Raw genomic sequence first — 17,825 nt, forward strand, 5'->3', positions numbered from 1 at the left:
ACGGCGGGCTAACCGAGAGGGCTGTCCGTGGCAAGTACAATGTTCAAAAAAAAAGAGAAGGAAAAGGTAAAGAGTGAGAGAGAACGTACAACGAACCAAATGTAAGAAAAATGAATTGATTTAAAACAAATTGTATTTAAACTTCAAATGACTAGAATAGGCAGTGTATAACAAACAAAGAATGGGAATTACAAACATTTAGCAAGGGCTCAGCCCATTTGACAACCAAAATACAATCGATATGAATAATAATGAAGAATTCTTGGGAATAACGATTATGATTTTCAAGAAAAGCCCAAGACCAGAGTTCGACAGAAAAAAACCAGAAAATAGCACCTATTTAAATTTACAACTACCTTTTTTTTTTTTTAAACCCACATTGGTTAAGAATTAAAGGGGGGGGGGGGGTACATTAGTATATCTGAAAATAATGATTTAAGGCCACCCTTACAATCTTCATTTGAAACCCAAAAGAGGGCAAGAGAATTAAAGCACGTCGGGAGGCAAAATTTTTACCACTCAATACCGGAAAAGAAAAAGAAAACTGAGTGAGAAGGGAAGAAAAGAGGAAAAGGAGGGGGGGAAATCCTTCCAGGCTGCTTAAACGCTATCACGTTGGCAATGTAAGCGACCACTCGGGCCTGTAGAAAAAGTCCAGGATGTGGCAACACTTCTATCACTTGTCCAAGCACAGTTTATTTTGGTGTATGAGATAGATAAAGGTATCACCACCAAATAATTTAACATTCAAAGTTCAAATCTTGATATAAACCACGGAAGATATAAAAAGTTGTAACATTTTGCTCACCCAGTCTGTTGATAAACAATGCAGCTATTCACAAATTAAAAGTAGGTAAAACGTCGCAACGGGCCAGCCGCTAGCGAACAGTTCCGCACTCTCCACTCGTGTTGTTTTCCTACTCAATGTCTGACCGGGGAAACTAAGGAACAGTTGACCACCCGCGGCATTTTTTGAATTGCCTAAGGGCGTAATCTTAGGACAATTCCGCTGGAGATGATCAATGGAGCCACAACTATAGCATGCACGTGATTTACGCGGGTTGGAAGAAGTAGAAGCGGTACTAGTGACCTCAGAAGATATGCTCATAGGAGGAGCTAACGCAACGCGTATCTGGTCGGCATACCTAATGCCTTCGACAGAAACAGTGATAGCTTCCAACTGAGCGAACGTAGCTGGTCGCGGTGACGGAGCAAGATGCAACCAATAATTAGGTTCAAGACCCTCAACAAATGCTAGCAACCATTTGAGACTCAGAATAGTTGAGCATAAAAATCCTAGCATTGAACTTAATGTCTTGAATATATTCAGACAATGTTTCATTCAATTGGTGCACTCGGAAATAATGGTTTTGCTCCAAAGAAGACAATGCACAGGAAGGAATAAAGAACTCAAGCACATGCGCATGAAATTGGTCAATGGTAGGAGATGGTATGGACAAATGGAAGGACAAGATTAACACCTCTGTGGGGCTAGAGCACGAGGTGGCACTGGCTTCCTTATTGCAAATATACATAAGGTAGCTATATTGAACTTTTAAATGTACAGTATTAACAAAAGTATGTGTATACAAAGAACGAAAGCCTGTTTCTTCAATATATTCTTTATATGTGTTTATGCACCAACAGAGGAAGCTAAGGAAATGAAAAAGGACCTCTTCAATAAGCAAGTGGAGTAGGAACTAGCACAGGTAGCAAGGCATGATGATAAAGTAATCAAGGGTGAATCAATGCTGAAGTAGGAAAGGAGAATGCTTTCCAGAAAGCAGCAGGAAAAGGTCTCCAATGATAATGGAATTAGATTGATTTTGCAATGGGTAGTAATACATGATTATCAAAAGCAGCCAGCTCCAAAGGAAAGATATAAGAAAAGTCTCTTGGTGTTCTTCTGATGAAGTCACGAGGAAGCAAATAGGCCAGGTACTTATGGAAATACAGCATGCTTCCTTTAGATTATGTGAAGTAAGTAGATAGGAGCAGATAGTGACAGTGATCCTTACCGGTTAAGAGTGAAATATCAACAAAGGATAGCCTCCTCCAGAGCAAATAAGAGGGCAGCAGTTGTCAGGTTTGATGAATCTGAACTAAGAGAGAATAAAGATATAGCCCAGGTATATAAAATGGAAATGAAAGCTAAGCTCCATGAGATGGGTGGAGGGAGCAGATCATTGATGGAAAATGAGAAATCATAAAAGCAAGGAAGGAATACTAAGTATGACCACTTAAAAAGAGAGAGTGTGTGTGTGCGTGTGCGTGCGTGCGTGGGTGTGGGTGTGTGTGTGTGTGTAGGGGGTGGGGGGAGCAACTGAGAAGACATGTTGTTTTATGAACATTATTGACGGAAGATATGAAGCTTGAAAAAAAATGTTACTGTGAAGAGCAGGGTTTATTGTAGAAGAATACCAGCAGTAGAGAAAAGAACCTGATCTGGAATGTAGATTAAAAAAGAAAAAAATGGATTGATGAATGGGGGGGAGAGAATTGCCATATGACAGTGAAAGATATAAAGAAAGTTTCAACCTGGGGCTGCCTTTTGCAAAGGTAAGGAGGGAAACCTAAATGGTGGTGAGGATAAGATGTTAGATCACTGGGCAGAGTATTTGCTGGAATTGCTTGAGCAAGGGCCAGGGAAGTGAATGTAGGAATGAAGAAGAATACTTGGATGATGGGGCACAAGTATGGAACAGGGAAGAAATGAACAATGAAACTTTCCCACGTTGGGAGAAGTTAACAAAGCCAGTCAGGAACTCAAAAATAATAAACTCGAGAAGATCATATAAAAATAGAAATTATAAAGTATATTGTAGAATATCTATATGAGCTTACTAAAGAAATACAGTTAAAGAAGAAATCCTAGAACAGTGGAATATAATAGTACTCTGCCCCATACCCAGGAGACATGACGTGACAGCAGACTGTGGGAATTACAAGAGGCATAGCGTAAGATACTAGCAAAGATCATAGCAGGTAGACAAGGTTGTATGTGAAATTATATATAGGTGACTGCCAGTATGTATTTAGAACTAACATGTTAACTACAGATCAGATAGACAAATCCTGGAGAAATGTTACGAGTATAATGTGGATGTTTATCAATATTATCTCATTGCGGACCGTGGACACCGTAAGACGTTCAAGCCTGCTCCTATGCTGCGGGCCGTGGACGGCGTAAGACGTTTAATGTTCCGCGCGAAGGAATGCTGTTTATATTCGTCATCTATGCATTCTTACACCTTAGTCAGCGTTACTGGTTGTAGCAGGAAGTTGGTTGACTTTGTTGAGATAACCCTCTTGTTGAGTGGGCTCATGTTTATCTCAGCAGTTTTAGCTGAAAAATCTCATAACTTCCTCGCGCGTCAGGTCGGTACTTGAGATTCCAATGCAGTGCGTGTCGTCCTTACCGAGTGTAGTATAATGGCTTATAATACAAAATTTCTTACGGAAGATTAAATAGATATTGTTCACAATGATTATTCTGGTGATGAACTTATTCCTGAAATAGACTCAGATAGTGAAAGTGAGAGTGACGAGGAAATTGCGATTCCCGAATCCGATAGGCCTATAAAGAAAAGTGAAGTGCCTGATACATATCATACTAGTTATTGTCCACCCATTCACCATTTACAGAGAATTCAGGTATAAACGTTCAAATAGAAAATAAGCAGGATATTTTGAGATACGTGAGTATCTTCATGAATGACGAATTTTATCAGTATGTGTGTGAGCAGACCAATCTATACGCGAGTCAAGTGAGAAGTGCGGCGCCCCGGCCTTTCACAAAGAATTCGATCATGCAATCGTGGAAACCGATTAGTCCAAAATCCTGATATAAAAATGTACTGGACCGAAGACCCTGTTATTCATACTACGATATTTTCTAAAACAATGTTCCGAAAACGCTTCTTTCATATTCTTTCATTTCTTCACTTCGATAACAGTAATCGTTATGCCGAAAATACAGATAGGCTGTATAAAATTAGACGTATTTTGAAACCTGTCACACCAGATATCACACCTTAAATATTTACTAGAGGTAAGCACAAAGCATCATTTTTCTAACATTTATAGTTTAGGAGTAATTGTAAATTGTGATAAGTGATGCACGTCTAGAGGGCCGGGCATTAAAATGGCCGGTCCAGGCATTCAAGTGTCCCGTTCAGAAGCAGGTACTGAACGTGTTATTTATTGACTTCAATCAAGCATACAATAACACCAGAAGGGATCAGCTATGGTTGGCTAGGAAAGAGGCGAGGGTGCTTCCCGAACTCATAATAGACTAGTTCAAATGACTGTGAAGGACAGTATGTAAAGTAAATGTTGAAGGTAAATTATCATAGTATTTCAAGGTTAATCAAGGTTTACCACAGGGTGATGTACTCCCCACTCTTTGGAAAGAGTCATGAAAAAGATACCTACAAGAGAGTAACCCAGGAGAAATGATATTTAATCGAATAACCCAAGATCTAGCATATGTAGACACAAAGACGTGTTATCTTGAAGGAATATTGAGAAAAATAAAGCACTAAGTATAATCAAAAACTAAGTATATGCTATCATCAACAAGAAATAGAGAACAAAATACATATGTGCTACTTAATGGTAACAATTACAAATTCTGTCAGAAGTTTAAATATTTTAGAGTTTCAGTAGTATTACAGATAATAAGAACATATGAGAAGAGGTATATGCTAGAATAGCTGCTGGTGAGAGGAGTTACTTTGCTCTGGGCAAGGCATGAAGTCTCAGTAGAAACCTAAAGTTAACAGAGTACCATACTGTGGTGGGACCTGTAGTGAGTATGGTTCAAAGACGTGGGACAGTGATGTACACGGATGAGGAACTGTTAAGGAGATGGGAAAGCAAAATTCTGAGAAAAATTTATGCTCAAGTGAATGATAGAGCATTTTCAAGAGTGAGAAACAATGGAGAGATCAGAAAGCTGTATAATTGCTGCAGAAATTAAAAGTAACAGACTGCAATGGCTGGATCATGTAGAAAGAATACCAGAGGATAGGATGGTTAAGAAGGTTTTTATGAAGCCAGAAGGACATCAAATGAGGAACAGGCCTAGAACCAGGTGGCTCAATAATGTGGAGGATGGAGAAAGAAAGCAAGGGACAGACACCTTTGGGCACAAGTTGTCAGGGAGGCCAGGGCTTGTTAAGGGCTGTACCGCCAAGGAGTAAGTAAACTCTGTTGCCACATGGTGTAGCTTGGCATACAGATGTGCAGAGACAAATAAGGTTTAATTTCATTTGTCTTGATGTCTTTCGGAGAACACCAGAAAATTAGAGTGCAACTGTAACTCAAAAGGTATATTAGAAAGTTTTGTGATTGAAAATTGTTGAATTTTGACATACTTTATTAAAATATAGAAATATTTGATAATAAAGCAGATAAAAGCCTATAGGAAACATATGCAGGAGAAAACTAGCCTAAATGAAGGACTGAATTACACAAAAGTATATGTGCAGAACGAATGAGACGAATATGAGAGCTTCACGAACTTCAGCTTACAGTGCTGGCCTCTTGCAAAAACCAACAGTGATACGCAATAGATGTTTCCTATAAATTCCTGGTAGCCTACAGCTGAATCCTTTTTTTTTTTTTTTTTTTTTTTTTTGTTGAGAATTTATAAAATTATTTTACTAGCTTTTAGTGTCTTCAATTTCCTGTTTTTTAAATTTTTATTTACACAAGAAATTTTGTCATGTTACAAATTTATGTGGAAAGAGATAGAATGGAACTTGAGTTTTTGTTATTAGTTTAGTCGTATACAATGCAGAAATACAGTATTTTTATTCACTTGCTTACGATTTGTTTCTTTGATCCTAAAGCCATTTGTAATAGCTTTACTTCTCTGAAGGCAAAATGTTTAATGTTGCAAATTAGGCATATGGTGTCTTTTATTGTTTTCAGATTTGTTTTGGTGACTATTCTGCACAACAGTGTAAAGACATGTGGATTCAAATCCAGAAGCGTTTGAGAAGGTATAGACTACTGAAGGAAGTGTTGGAAGATGCTAAGCTTTGGGTTTCAAAGCCGTGGACTCATTTCTACCGGAGTTCGAAGCAGGTAAAAGTGTTTTCTTTTGTTTGAATGACCCAAAATATGGCATAATACATAGAAAGAAGTATAGAAATGTGTATAATGTCATTGTGTGCTGTGGCTGTGCCTGGGTAATTTTATAATTTTTCTCCTGGTAATTGACGTCTCTCAGTGCCCCCACTCCTCCACCCAGGCATTGTATGGCAGAGTGCTGTCAGGGCTACCACGAACTGGAGATAACTCCCTCCATGAAGTCATGGGTTGCTAGGTAGGAGGAGTTCTGACAGCACCAAATGTAAGCATGTGCTCTCCTCACTCCTTGTTTCTTGCTAGCCACAACACTGCACACTTCATCATTTTTCACAGGTAATCCTCAGATTGTATCTCCACCCCGAATATGCCCACATGACATCACGAAAGAAAATCAGTATGATTTCCCTGGGTATTTTGAAACCAGGTTTGCACTGCCTCTGGATATACAGGAAGTGACAAGTTCTTTATGGAGCATTTTGAGGAGGAGGCTATTGCTTCGGCGCCCGTCAAGACTTTGATGTGGTGGAGGTATGTTGTTGATGTATTTGTGATCTGGACAGAAGGTCCTGAGAAACTTAATCTATTTCTAGACCACCTAAATTAGCAACATCCGTCAATAAAATTCACTATGGAGGTGGAGTCGGACGGATGCCTTCCTTTCTTGGATGTTCTAGTAAGAAAGAAACCAGACGGCTCCCTAGGACATACCGTCTATCGTAAGCCTACCCACACAAATCGCTATCTTCATGCAGATTCTCACCACCATCCAGCACAAACAGGGCATCCTCACGACGCTCGCCAAGATGAATTTGTGAGCCATCACATACACAGATGGAGATGGACACGCTCAAAGTCGCGTTTAAGGGTAATGGTTACAGCGATTTGCAGATTCATAGAGCCCTACATCCCAGAAAATGACCAAGCAAATCTCACAGAAGGAAGAAGTGTAGGAAACTGCCTACTTGCCTTACATTCACAACACCACAGATCAAATTGCCCAGGTCCTCCGCGAACACAGTATAAAAACTGTGTTTGGCACCACCACTAAAATTGCTCACAGTCTGAGTAAAACCAAGGACAAATTGTCCCCACTTTTACATCCTGGTGTATACAAAATTCCCTGTACGTGCGGTAAAGTATATATCGGACAAACATGCCGATCCATTGGTAACCGTATCAAAGACCATGAACGTAATATTCGTATCAACCAACCTGACAAATCGGCAATAGCTGAGCATGCTCTATCGTCGGGTCATGATGTCATGTTCCAAGATGCTTGAGCTCTCACCCACACTAGACAATACAGATCCAGGATTATATGGGAAGCTGTGGAAATACGTAGAAATCCTAACAATTTCAACAGGGACACCCGACTATCAATTAAGTAATACCGGGTTGCCAGCCATTAAGAATTTACGTAGGTAGTTCTCTTCCTTGCCCCTTCACCATTGTTATTTCGTCTCAGTGTTTTCCAAATTTGTACGTTCCTTGTCGCCAGATGTTTCATTCCAGGCTTATGTCTATGTCTTACACCTGTCATATGTTACGCAAACACGTTATGTGAACCGCTTAGTTTGGTTGTGATGATTCGGTCAGCTTCTGCTTTGAATGCTAGCATTGTGCCACGTCCTGGGAGCCATCTGGTGGTGAATGAATGTACCATTTCCACTTCTAGTTCTATTATAACGTTCCAGATTCAAAAGTGTCATTGTGTAAGAAGCCTTTCTCGTGGACAGTCGAGAATTCTTCTGAGGACGCAGAGCACATTTTTCTGTGAAACATTAAGAATTTCACCTTATTTTCTTGACACGGCACGAGCCCAAAAGCCTATACAATATCATTTCTAGGAAGTGACAAGTATTAGATTTTTCTTCTCCCATCCCTTTCTCTTACCATTGATTTTCAACAATTTAATAATAATGTTACTTGACTTTACGTCACACTAACTACTTTTATGGTTTTCAGAGATGCTCAGGTGCTGGAATTTAGTTCCGTAGCAGTTATTTTACATGCTAGTAAATCTACCGACACAAGGCTGATGTATCTGAGCGTCTTCAAATACCACCGGGCTGAGCCAGGATCGAACCTGCCAAGTTGGGGTCAGAAGGCCAGCGCCTCAACTCTCTGAGCCACTCAGCCTGGCTTTCAACAGTTTCCCTTTGACATTCTAAGTATTTCAAGACATCAGTTTGCACAAACTTTCTTTAGATCATACACCCACCTGTACGTACTTTCGAACAAGAAAGTAAAGGGGGGAGATGTAAATCATTTATCTAGCTTGATGGAAAGTGAAAGTAATTTAGATGAAGGAGAAGCAGTACAGTGCAAGAAATCTTTACAAAATATGCTACATTAGGGCCTGAGAGAGTTGGGGTCTAACGTTTAATCCTAACAGCGAGTAAAAGATTACAAATGCTGCTCAAAATTGGTCTGTTGCTATGACAATGATCCGAGCATTGCCACAGTTTAGGGATGCTATTGCCACGTGGCTTCGCTCCCTCTCAATCTCTTTTGTGTAATGCGGTGTTACCTCTACTACAGTGGTAACACCAAACAAGGCACAAACATAGTTAAAAGGGGAAGGTAAGAGTACAATACACAATATAAGAAAACACTACACACTCGGAAAAACAGTAACTAGCCTTTACGCGGATCTCCAACAAAACAAGTACGTAACTATCAGTAGGGCCAACTAGTGAACGACAAAACGGGAAGATGGAAGGGCTGGGAACCTACCAAAGGCATGGACATGGCTTAGATAGCGGATTCCGAAATGAATCACCGTGATCCTTAGTTTTTAAAAATATTATTTACAAGATAATTCTACATATACATTCCAAGTCATGAGCTATAAGATCAGTGATATACATAGGTTATTCGTAGCAGTGTAAATTCAAATTACAAATTAACTGTACAGCTAGTTACCAATGCAGTAGTACAATGCAATTTACAGGTTATCCAAAATCTAGCGTACCTATAGTGATACAGAACTATCAGAGGCAAACCCCAAGGGAAATACTATTAAACTACAATATACATATTTTAGTGAAACCAAACGGGAATGCCTCGGAAACGAACAGGTAAGTCCAGGTGAAAAACTAACGCGTCATAAGTAACTAATTTGGTGAATCTAGGCGAGGTTAGGGCAGACTCCTGTATGAAAAGCAAATCGGAACATTACGGAAATTTTAGCAGGAACGGAATTCAAGAGTGCTTACCCGAGCAGAGTGCCATCCCCGAAGCCGGGGGACGTCAACCAGATAGGCTGCTCGCAGACAGATAAACCGAGACCGACAGAATTCAGGATACAGAATTCATTCAAACACTGCCTCGCTCACTATATATAGGAATTACTGGCCTTGGAGGCAACCAATCAGCGTGCACGTGTTCCCTATCACCACCTAGACTCACCAATCACAACATTACTTTCGATCGCGAACTTTGACTAACATTCTAGAATACGCATGATCGCGAAAGTCGTATTTTTCCATAATAGACAGAACACACTTTCTAGAACACATACCAACAAAGTAACACACCCTGTACAAAAGTTATGTAACTTTCTGGATCTTTCCAGGAACTATAGACCGAATTCTACTATTTACAAATGCCTATGTTACAACATTATACAGTACAGGTTAGGTCATTAAATTATCTCATGCTCTACAAATAACAGTACAGGTTAGGTCATGATAAATAAAATATTATATAGTACTTCGCCAATAAAGTCTTTAAAAAATTACATTCCACTCATGCTGCATAGTTCACTTGTAACAGCGGAATTGTACCGTGTTAGCTGCTTTAATTTTACATGTTTGTTTTCTGAATATTATTTTCGTTATTAGTTCATTCTTGTTATACTGAGAGTCAACTTAAGACCTTAGGGGTCCCTTTGATGTTAGTCAGACTTCTGGTTGGTGAAAAGGCTTCCGCAGGGCCAAATAGTTCCCTAGGTTTGTTACTTGTTCCTGAAGTCAGGAGCTTCCTTCAGTTTGGTTAGATATTCTGGTGAACTGACTTGATGAATTAAAATTTTTGCCCTGTATGAATATGGAAAATATATCACAGGTTGTATGTTATTCGGGTTCGTTACCAACTCTTATATTTCATACGTAGATGGCTGTGAATAGTTATTGTTCTCAGTGGTGTATGTAGCAAAATAATAATAATTTAATATGATATTGATATCTTATTGCACTGTGTACTTAGTAAGTTTGTTCGAGTTCATTCCACTGTTGATAAGTTCGCATAATAGGTGGGACGTTGAAGATGGAACCAAGAAAACTGTTGGCAATACTGGCTGCAACAGCGTGTTCACTGTTCAATATTCATAATGGCTGCCAGCTGTGAATAAGACGTGTGTGATGCTGTGACGCTTGAGTTCCCTGTGAAATACTTTAAAGCTAACAAAAGTAGAGGAAAATAAAGTAGAAAATCTAAACCAAATTGTTTTAAACGTTTACAGTAGCCTACGAGATTAGAATCCACTGTGGACTGTGGAAGACGTGAAAAAGTCCGCGCAGCTGATCGGCATTTCTGTGTACAGTGTTTACGCCGTTCGCTTGGAATGGAAAATCCAAGTCTCCAGGGAAAGAACGATGTGTCAGCTCAGCACTCGCCGTAAATAAAACAGGAAGGGCCTTAACACGGTATGGGAATAGGATCTTTGGCGTATTCGATGATGATGATAATAATAATAATAATAATAATGTGTACTTTACTTTATATTCGCAACCGCCCTCTACCTACAGAAATGTTGTCATGAGAGGGTCATGAGTTCGTTTTTACCTTCCGAATGACGAGACTACAATATTTACAATATTCCTGGAAGCATTGTATTTTGCAATCCCACTCACCGGTGGGTTTTTCAGTTTTTTTAACTACGAGAAACTGCCACTGACAGTCGTTGCACGAGAGCGGAATCGTATACGTATGTTGTAAGTCTCCATGTGCCTCACACAAATCGCATTATGAAACAAAAATAATTCTTGCTTCTCTTGCCTCGGAATTCGTCAGTAATCTGTAGGTTTTACATGGTCAATAAAGGAATAAATAGGTATGGTACGTAATCGAAGTACAGCTATGTGAAAGGCAGTGATTTCGTTTGATGCTTCACTATTTCAGAATGAAGTACTGTACTTGTCAGATGGACGCACGGCGTTAATGATAAGCTGGTTGTGGCGGAGATGGAGAACCAAGACGAGACGGGAAGGGGGAACAGGGGATGTGCTCACATGCGGAAGGATACTTTTCCTAAGCTCTTAACTTGAATTTCAGTATAGTCAAATACAGTAGAGACAATACACGACACTGAGCGAGATATCGAGGGGCAGCTATTGGAGCTCACTCTAGCGGATAGACCTGAACGGTACTGATTCTGTCATAAGAGCACGTGTATTTTTGTGTGAAGTTCTTGGTGTTATTTATGCGTTTTCAGTGAGTTGACATAATTAAATAGTAGCGTGTGTCATTCCTTGATATCTCCTCTCAACATGAGGGGAAAGGTATGTGCTGTGTTTGCCTGCAGTAATTACGTAGTAGAGAAAAAATGCGTGCTCGTTCTTCAGGTTCCCTCGTGACAAGAACATGTAAGTAATATTTTGTTTGCATATATATTCTTCCAGTGACAGAGATTTTTATAGTACTTCATAATCTTCTGACCTGCTCGACCCATGTTTTAACGGGCTTAAAATATAATACGCATATTTTATTGTATAGTGCAGCAGTTAACCTTCAATACTGATGTGTTGTTGTAGGTGTGATCTGTGGGTTGTGAAATGTCACAGTAGCGATTTGGATAAAGTGTACAAGAAAGAAGGGACGTTACGCTTGTATAAGAATTATAAGATCTGTTCAGATCATTTCCAGGCCAGCGACTTTAAAAATCCTCGACTATACAGCCAAGTGTATGTTACAGTTTTACTCTAATTGTACGTAAATATTCCTCAAAGCATCATTATCGACAACATTTTCAAACTTTTCTTTCTTTTATCCCTCTTCTCAGATTAAAGCCGGGATTTTATAGATTTTCTTTCTGTTAGGAAGGCTTCATGTTAAGAGGAAAATTGTCCAGCTATTAAATGTTAATTCATTGCATCATATGTGTAAGGAATGTGCAGATTTTTTTATTGACAAATGTCTTAATGTGATGATACATTGTTTTTAAATGAGGAAAAAAGGCAAATCCAACTGTAAGATTTCAGGCAGGTATGCTAAAGCTAAAAAAGTAATGCATAAATGAAAGATCAAGCCATTTCACAGCAGTCCATTTCACACCTTGTTTATATGTCTAATTTCAGTCTTTGAATAATAAACTTTTAAATAATTCTTCAATCATTTATCCAGAATTGCTTTAGCAACTTCGAAGTTAATATCTCAATACCACTTTCTTTCTAGGCGTAATTTATTTATCCATTTCCGTATATACATTTCCATTGATATTTGAATTTAGTGCGATTTGTTCAGGTCAAGTCACTAGGAGCGCCACCGTCGAATTGTCTCCCATTTTAGCAAGGCGAAATCCGTAAGTGTCGTGTATTGTCTCTACTGTATTTCGTATAGTTAATCAGTGGCCAGTCGTGCAATTTCCAATTCAGCAAGATTGAAAAACGTACTGTACGGCCAGAGCCAGGATAACACATTTTCGTAATAAATGCGTAAATAACGTGGCCGACAGCAGTTGTTAACTCGTTAAAAATAAAGACTGAATAAACTATATCTTAATTTTAATGTTATATACAGAAATTAAGTAAGAATGTGATACACCTCAAGATATGGCAGAGTACATCACTGATTTTTAGAGGTTTTTTTATCTACATGCGTTTCAAATACGTTTTCATGATAGGCTACATATACGGTTAGGTTAAGGTGACGCTGTTTGAAGAAGAAAGCTGAGGTGTTTGCCACAGAAATCTCTGGAGTGATGCCATATTTCTCCGAATCCAAGACTTTTCCCCCCTCAGAATCTCATGCGAAAACTAAAGTGTTGTTGCATTCGCGGCCTAACAGTAAGTTGTTGGATACCCCTGGCAACTACCGCGGTAACCACGCTGCTTCTTTTCACACGCGCACAGAACTCGTTGACAATAAACGACCGCCTCTTTACTACACATCGCTAGCCGCGACAACCGGTTGTACAGTGCCTGTGTGTTTCTCAAATCTGCAGAATGGCATCAAAACATGCGACCCTTCGAATTCTTAGAAAAGCCATGGTTACTCAGTGGCTGAGTCATAATGCGTCTATTGTACTTGAAGTTTTGTAAAATTAAGGTTTATAGACAGCTGGGATATTTTCGTGATTCAACGGGTCCTAGTCGATATTATGATGCCAATTTTAAGTTAATGTTTATTAAACACTTGGAAATACAGAATATTGTGCAGCCGCAAGAAAATACGGCATAGGCTTAACTAAAGCCAATATTTGGCATTAGCGTGAAGACAAAGAGCTAAAAAAAATGTGTACTGTACAAAAAAGCTTTCAGTGGTCCGCAACAAGGACGCTTTAAAGAAGTCGAAGATGAAATTGTGAGGTTTGTGCACAAAAACGCAAGGGCGGAATAGCCATACCGTGGCGCATTAAACTCATTCGTTGACTTTCAACGTTCACGATTAGGCCTATACATCGCTAGCACAGAATTTGGCCGAACCCGACAAGCGAAACGTGCGTGTAGCGATAGCCGGTTATATCTGACGCTGCATAAAAGTAACAGTTTTGTAGACAGCAAGAATAATTTCCTGATGGATTGTTGTATTGTAGAGCCGCATGAATAAGTATTGCCAGAAAATTTTCAACGAGTTCTCTTCGGTATTATGTTGCCAATGTTAAGTTAATAGTCCTTAAACCTGCGGAAATAAAGAATAATTATGCAGCCGCGAAAAAAAAAAAAAAAAAAAGGCGTGACAAAAGTCAATGTTCGACGTCTAAAAATAGTCTAAAAATGCGTAGGCCTATTGTACAACAAGGCATTCATATGATTTTACAAACTTCTTTTTGAGCCTGAATTAAATTTTTTGAAGGAAAAAGTGGGGTTCATCTTGGATTCGGAGAAAAACGGTGCTATATTCTTTTCATAATGAAATTAAACATACACTTTCACGTAGTATCGGATTACGAAAAATACCAAACAAGTAAGCCGTAGTGTGGATATCATCTGCGGAAACTCAAGTTTTGAACAAACTGATTGCTGTTTCATACCGATTTTAAAGTGTATGAAAGGTTTTCCGACTTTTATACAAAAATCGGATATAACGAGAATCCGTTATAGCGAGTAAAATTTTCGCTGTTATGAATTCTCACTATAATGGACTTCTACTGTTCAACTATCAATGTGGTTAGTGTTCTATTCTGTATAACATAACTTCCTTAAGAGTGATTGATGACGGACTGACAGATGAATGTAAATTATGTTGTGACTGCAATTTTTTGATATGTTGTGCATTTGTTAAAGTAATTAGCAGCAGTTGATGAATTTGTGATTGGTTATGCGATCTCACATTTATCAGCAATGATATATTCCGTCTTAAATGGGGAAATTGTTAGTGCAGGCTTATAGGAACGGGTCAAAATTTATTGAATTCTGTTAGGCCGAGGTGTTTTCTTAAACACTCTGTCTGTATTAAAGAATGATAATTATATTAACATAAAGAAATAAATGAACTGGATTGAAGCCACTATATATATATTTAATTAATAATAAAGCCAAGCTTTCAGCCAAATTGCATTGGCCTTCATCAGGGCATGTGAAGTTTTGCCTTCGACAGTAGGTTTCTTGTGCATTGCATGGCCTAGTGTACCATCGTTCTTGTATACTAACACATCAAGAAAAGGTAATTTATCTTCATTTTCTACTTCCATTGTGAACTTGATCTTACTGTTAATGGAATTTAGGTGCTCCAAAAAATTCATTTAATGTTTCCCTTCCATGTGGCCAGACCGAAAATGTGTCATCCACGTAACGATAGAAACACTTAGGTTTCAATGGTGCTGTTGTTAATGCAGTAGACTCAAAGTGTTCCATAAAAATATTAGCAGCCACTGGTGACAAAAGTGAACCCATTGCTGCTCCTTCTGTCTGTTCGTTTCTGTCTGCATTACCTGTACGACGTACAATACTTGTGAGTAGTACCATCATGTGTGGAACACCGTGAGTCTTCGCTACTTGTGATTAGTACCCCAACATGACAAATACCATGGTTCTACTTTACTAGTGATAAGTACCATTCTGAAGGGCCTTTGACCTGGATTTTTGACCCCTTTAGACATCAAGCATCCTCGATTCAGGATTGTGCTGTATAAGTGGTCCCTTGGTCAGTGATACTATTATTTATGATATTTTTTTGTCGGATCCACTGATTTTCTTTTTGTTGTTTGGGTTCATGTCCATCCATTCATTTTTCATGACATTTTTTATTTTGGTCATTGGATGATTTTGAACCTTTTGTTTGTCATTTCATTTCATACCATTAGGGGCCGATGACCTCGATGTTAGGCCCCTTTAAACAACAAGCATCATCATCATCATCTTTTGTCACAGAGGAGAAGGAAAGATAGATTGATCGATACTGTAAAGTTGGAAGTGATTGTTTATTTTGTGATTTTCGTGGTATACTGTACTTCCATTTTGAATAGGACCTAATCACTCACTATTGACAATTTTGTCACAAACCGTGGCCTAATTGTCCTATCAATAATTTTGTCACTGACGGTCTTCTTTTCCTGCCGCTTTTCCCACATCTGCGGGGTCGCGGATGCGAACTGCTTCGCACATGTGGATTTGGCCCTGTTTTACGGCCGGATGCCCTTCCTGATGCCAATCCTATCTGGAGGAATGTAATCACTATTGCGTGTTTTTGTGGTGGTTGGTAGTGTGGTATGTTGTCTGAATATGAAGAGGAGAGTTTTGGGACAGACACAAACACCCAGTCCCCAAGCAAGAAGAATTAATCGGAAGCAATTAAAATCCCCGACCCTGCCAGGAATCGAACCCGGGACCTTCTGAACCGAAGGCCAGTATGCTGACCATTCAGCCAATGAGTTGGATATTTTGTCACTGACAGTAATAAGTATTAAAATCACTGCATGACTTGACCGACCCTGAACGACTCTGTCAATAACAGCACTTTCTATTTCTGTTATAGTCACTGGCAGTAACCATCTGGGATCATCCGCTGGAGGCATCTTGACTGACAGTAATAAGTGTGAGGATCACTGTACAGTCTGATCGAATTGTAACGTAATCCTGCACCATCAGTACACTCCAGTAAACGAGAATCTAGCCAGTCACTAACAGTAACCATCGAGGGTCATTATGACTGACAGTAATGTTCTTCTATGGTTTGGTTAGTGCACTGTACATTTGTTATATTGGTAGCCATATAAAACCATTAATGGGCTGGGCGGAAAACTCTGGAGTGAGAGCGAGGATGGCGCAAGGGCAACTACCTTTTTTTCTTTTCTACCTAATATATATAATACCTGTATACTGTGACTGTTTGTTCTCTTATTTCAGAATCGCCATCCTCGCATGCCTCGACGTCCTCTCTCAACGTACATGTTGTTTTATGTGGAGAAGAAAGACAAGGTTGCTAAGGAAAATCCTGGTCTAGAAATGGTAAGAGAATCTCTGTTTGTCTTTGACTATTTAGCTCATGAATCTGTGACTAATCTGGTATATGAATATCAGAAATTTCAACCAGTCGCAGTTGCCTATCTCCACAGTGTTATTGTTTTCAATTTATTACACCTTTGTGCACTTATTTTTATTTAAAGTTTTAAACTTCATAATTGTTCCATATTGAACTGAGAATCACAATACTAAAAAGAAAGTATAGAGGTTCCACCTTTTCAATACACTGTTATTAAGTTGTACCAATATTAAGTTACAACGTGTTAACTTTGGGACCAGTTTTGACACATTTAAAGTGTCATCATCAGCCGATTAAGAGAACAGGGTAAAAGGACTAAATCATAAACAATTATAAACACACATAACAAATATAAGAAGTTATTCACAGTCAGAAGGTTGTATGTGGAAATATCAACACTTTTTATGAAGAAGTAAATTCAGTTGAAGTTCATTTGTAATGTGACAGCCTTGTATATTCTTGCTGTACTGTAATCACGTAAAAAGACGTTGGAATTGATGGTAAATAACGAGTTAAAAAGCTTGATCCAACATAAAATCTTCAGGTATGACTCGTTAAAAAAGATTGATCTTGAGAGATGCAGCTTGTGTACGAGTAAAACAATAGTGATGACAAGGGGAAGGATGGAAGAGGAAAGATAAAACGGAATGGTAAAATGCTGGAAGTGATTAACATTTTTTAATTAATTGGGAAGTGTAATCACAGAAGATGAAAACATAACCAAGGAAATTGAGAATAGAATACAACAAGCAAACAGCTTCTACCAGAGTGTAAGGGGTATTTTGTAGAACCAAGATGTCCTGAAGAAATGTAAGAAAGTATTACCGTATTTACGCAAATAATCCCCGCACTCTAACTTTACGAAGGCTGATTTTGAAAAAAATGCCAACTTTGACTCAAAACCCGCATCCCAATGCCCTGCTTCAATTAAGAAAAAAAAAAAAAAAAAATGCAGGTATCATTCGCGTAAATATGGTATATTTAACCTATTATGAACCCATACTAATCTATGCAGCTGGATCGTGGACTACAACAAAACGAGAGGAGAGTAGAATACAGGCAGCGGAGATGAAATTCCTAAG

At 38.8% G+C, this 17,825-nt stretch overlaps 1 protein-coding gene across 3 annotated transcripts in view; it reads left to right on the forward strand.

Annotated features, from left to right (window-relative positions):
* LOC136878828 (nucleolar transcription factor 1-A) overlaps window positions 1–17,825 on the forward strand; it is a 255,229-nt gene that overhangs the window by 48,167 nt on the left and 189,237 nt on the right. For all 3 annotated transcript variants that reach the window (XM_067152338.2, XM_067152337.2, XM_067152339.2), the window contains exons 4-5: window positions 5,938–6,093; window positions 16,608–16,709. In XM_067152338.2, the coding sequence (XP_067008439.1) occupies window positions 5,938–6,093; window positions 16,608–16,709 (258 nt within the window). The remainder of the gene's footprint in view (window positions 1–5,937; window positions 6,094–16,607; window positions 16,710–17,825) is intronic.

This window comes from Anabrus simplex, chromosome 8 (genome assembly GCF_040414725.1).
Source record: "Anabrus simplex isolate iqAnaSimp1 chromosome 8, ASM4041472v1, whole genome shotgun sequence".
NCBI classification, from domain to species: Eukaryota; Metazoa; Arthropoda; class Insecta; order Orthoptera; family Tettigoniidae; genus Anabrus; species Anabrus simplex.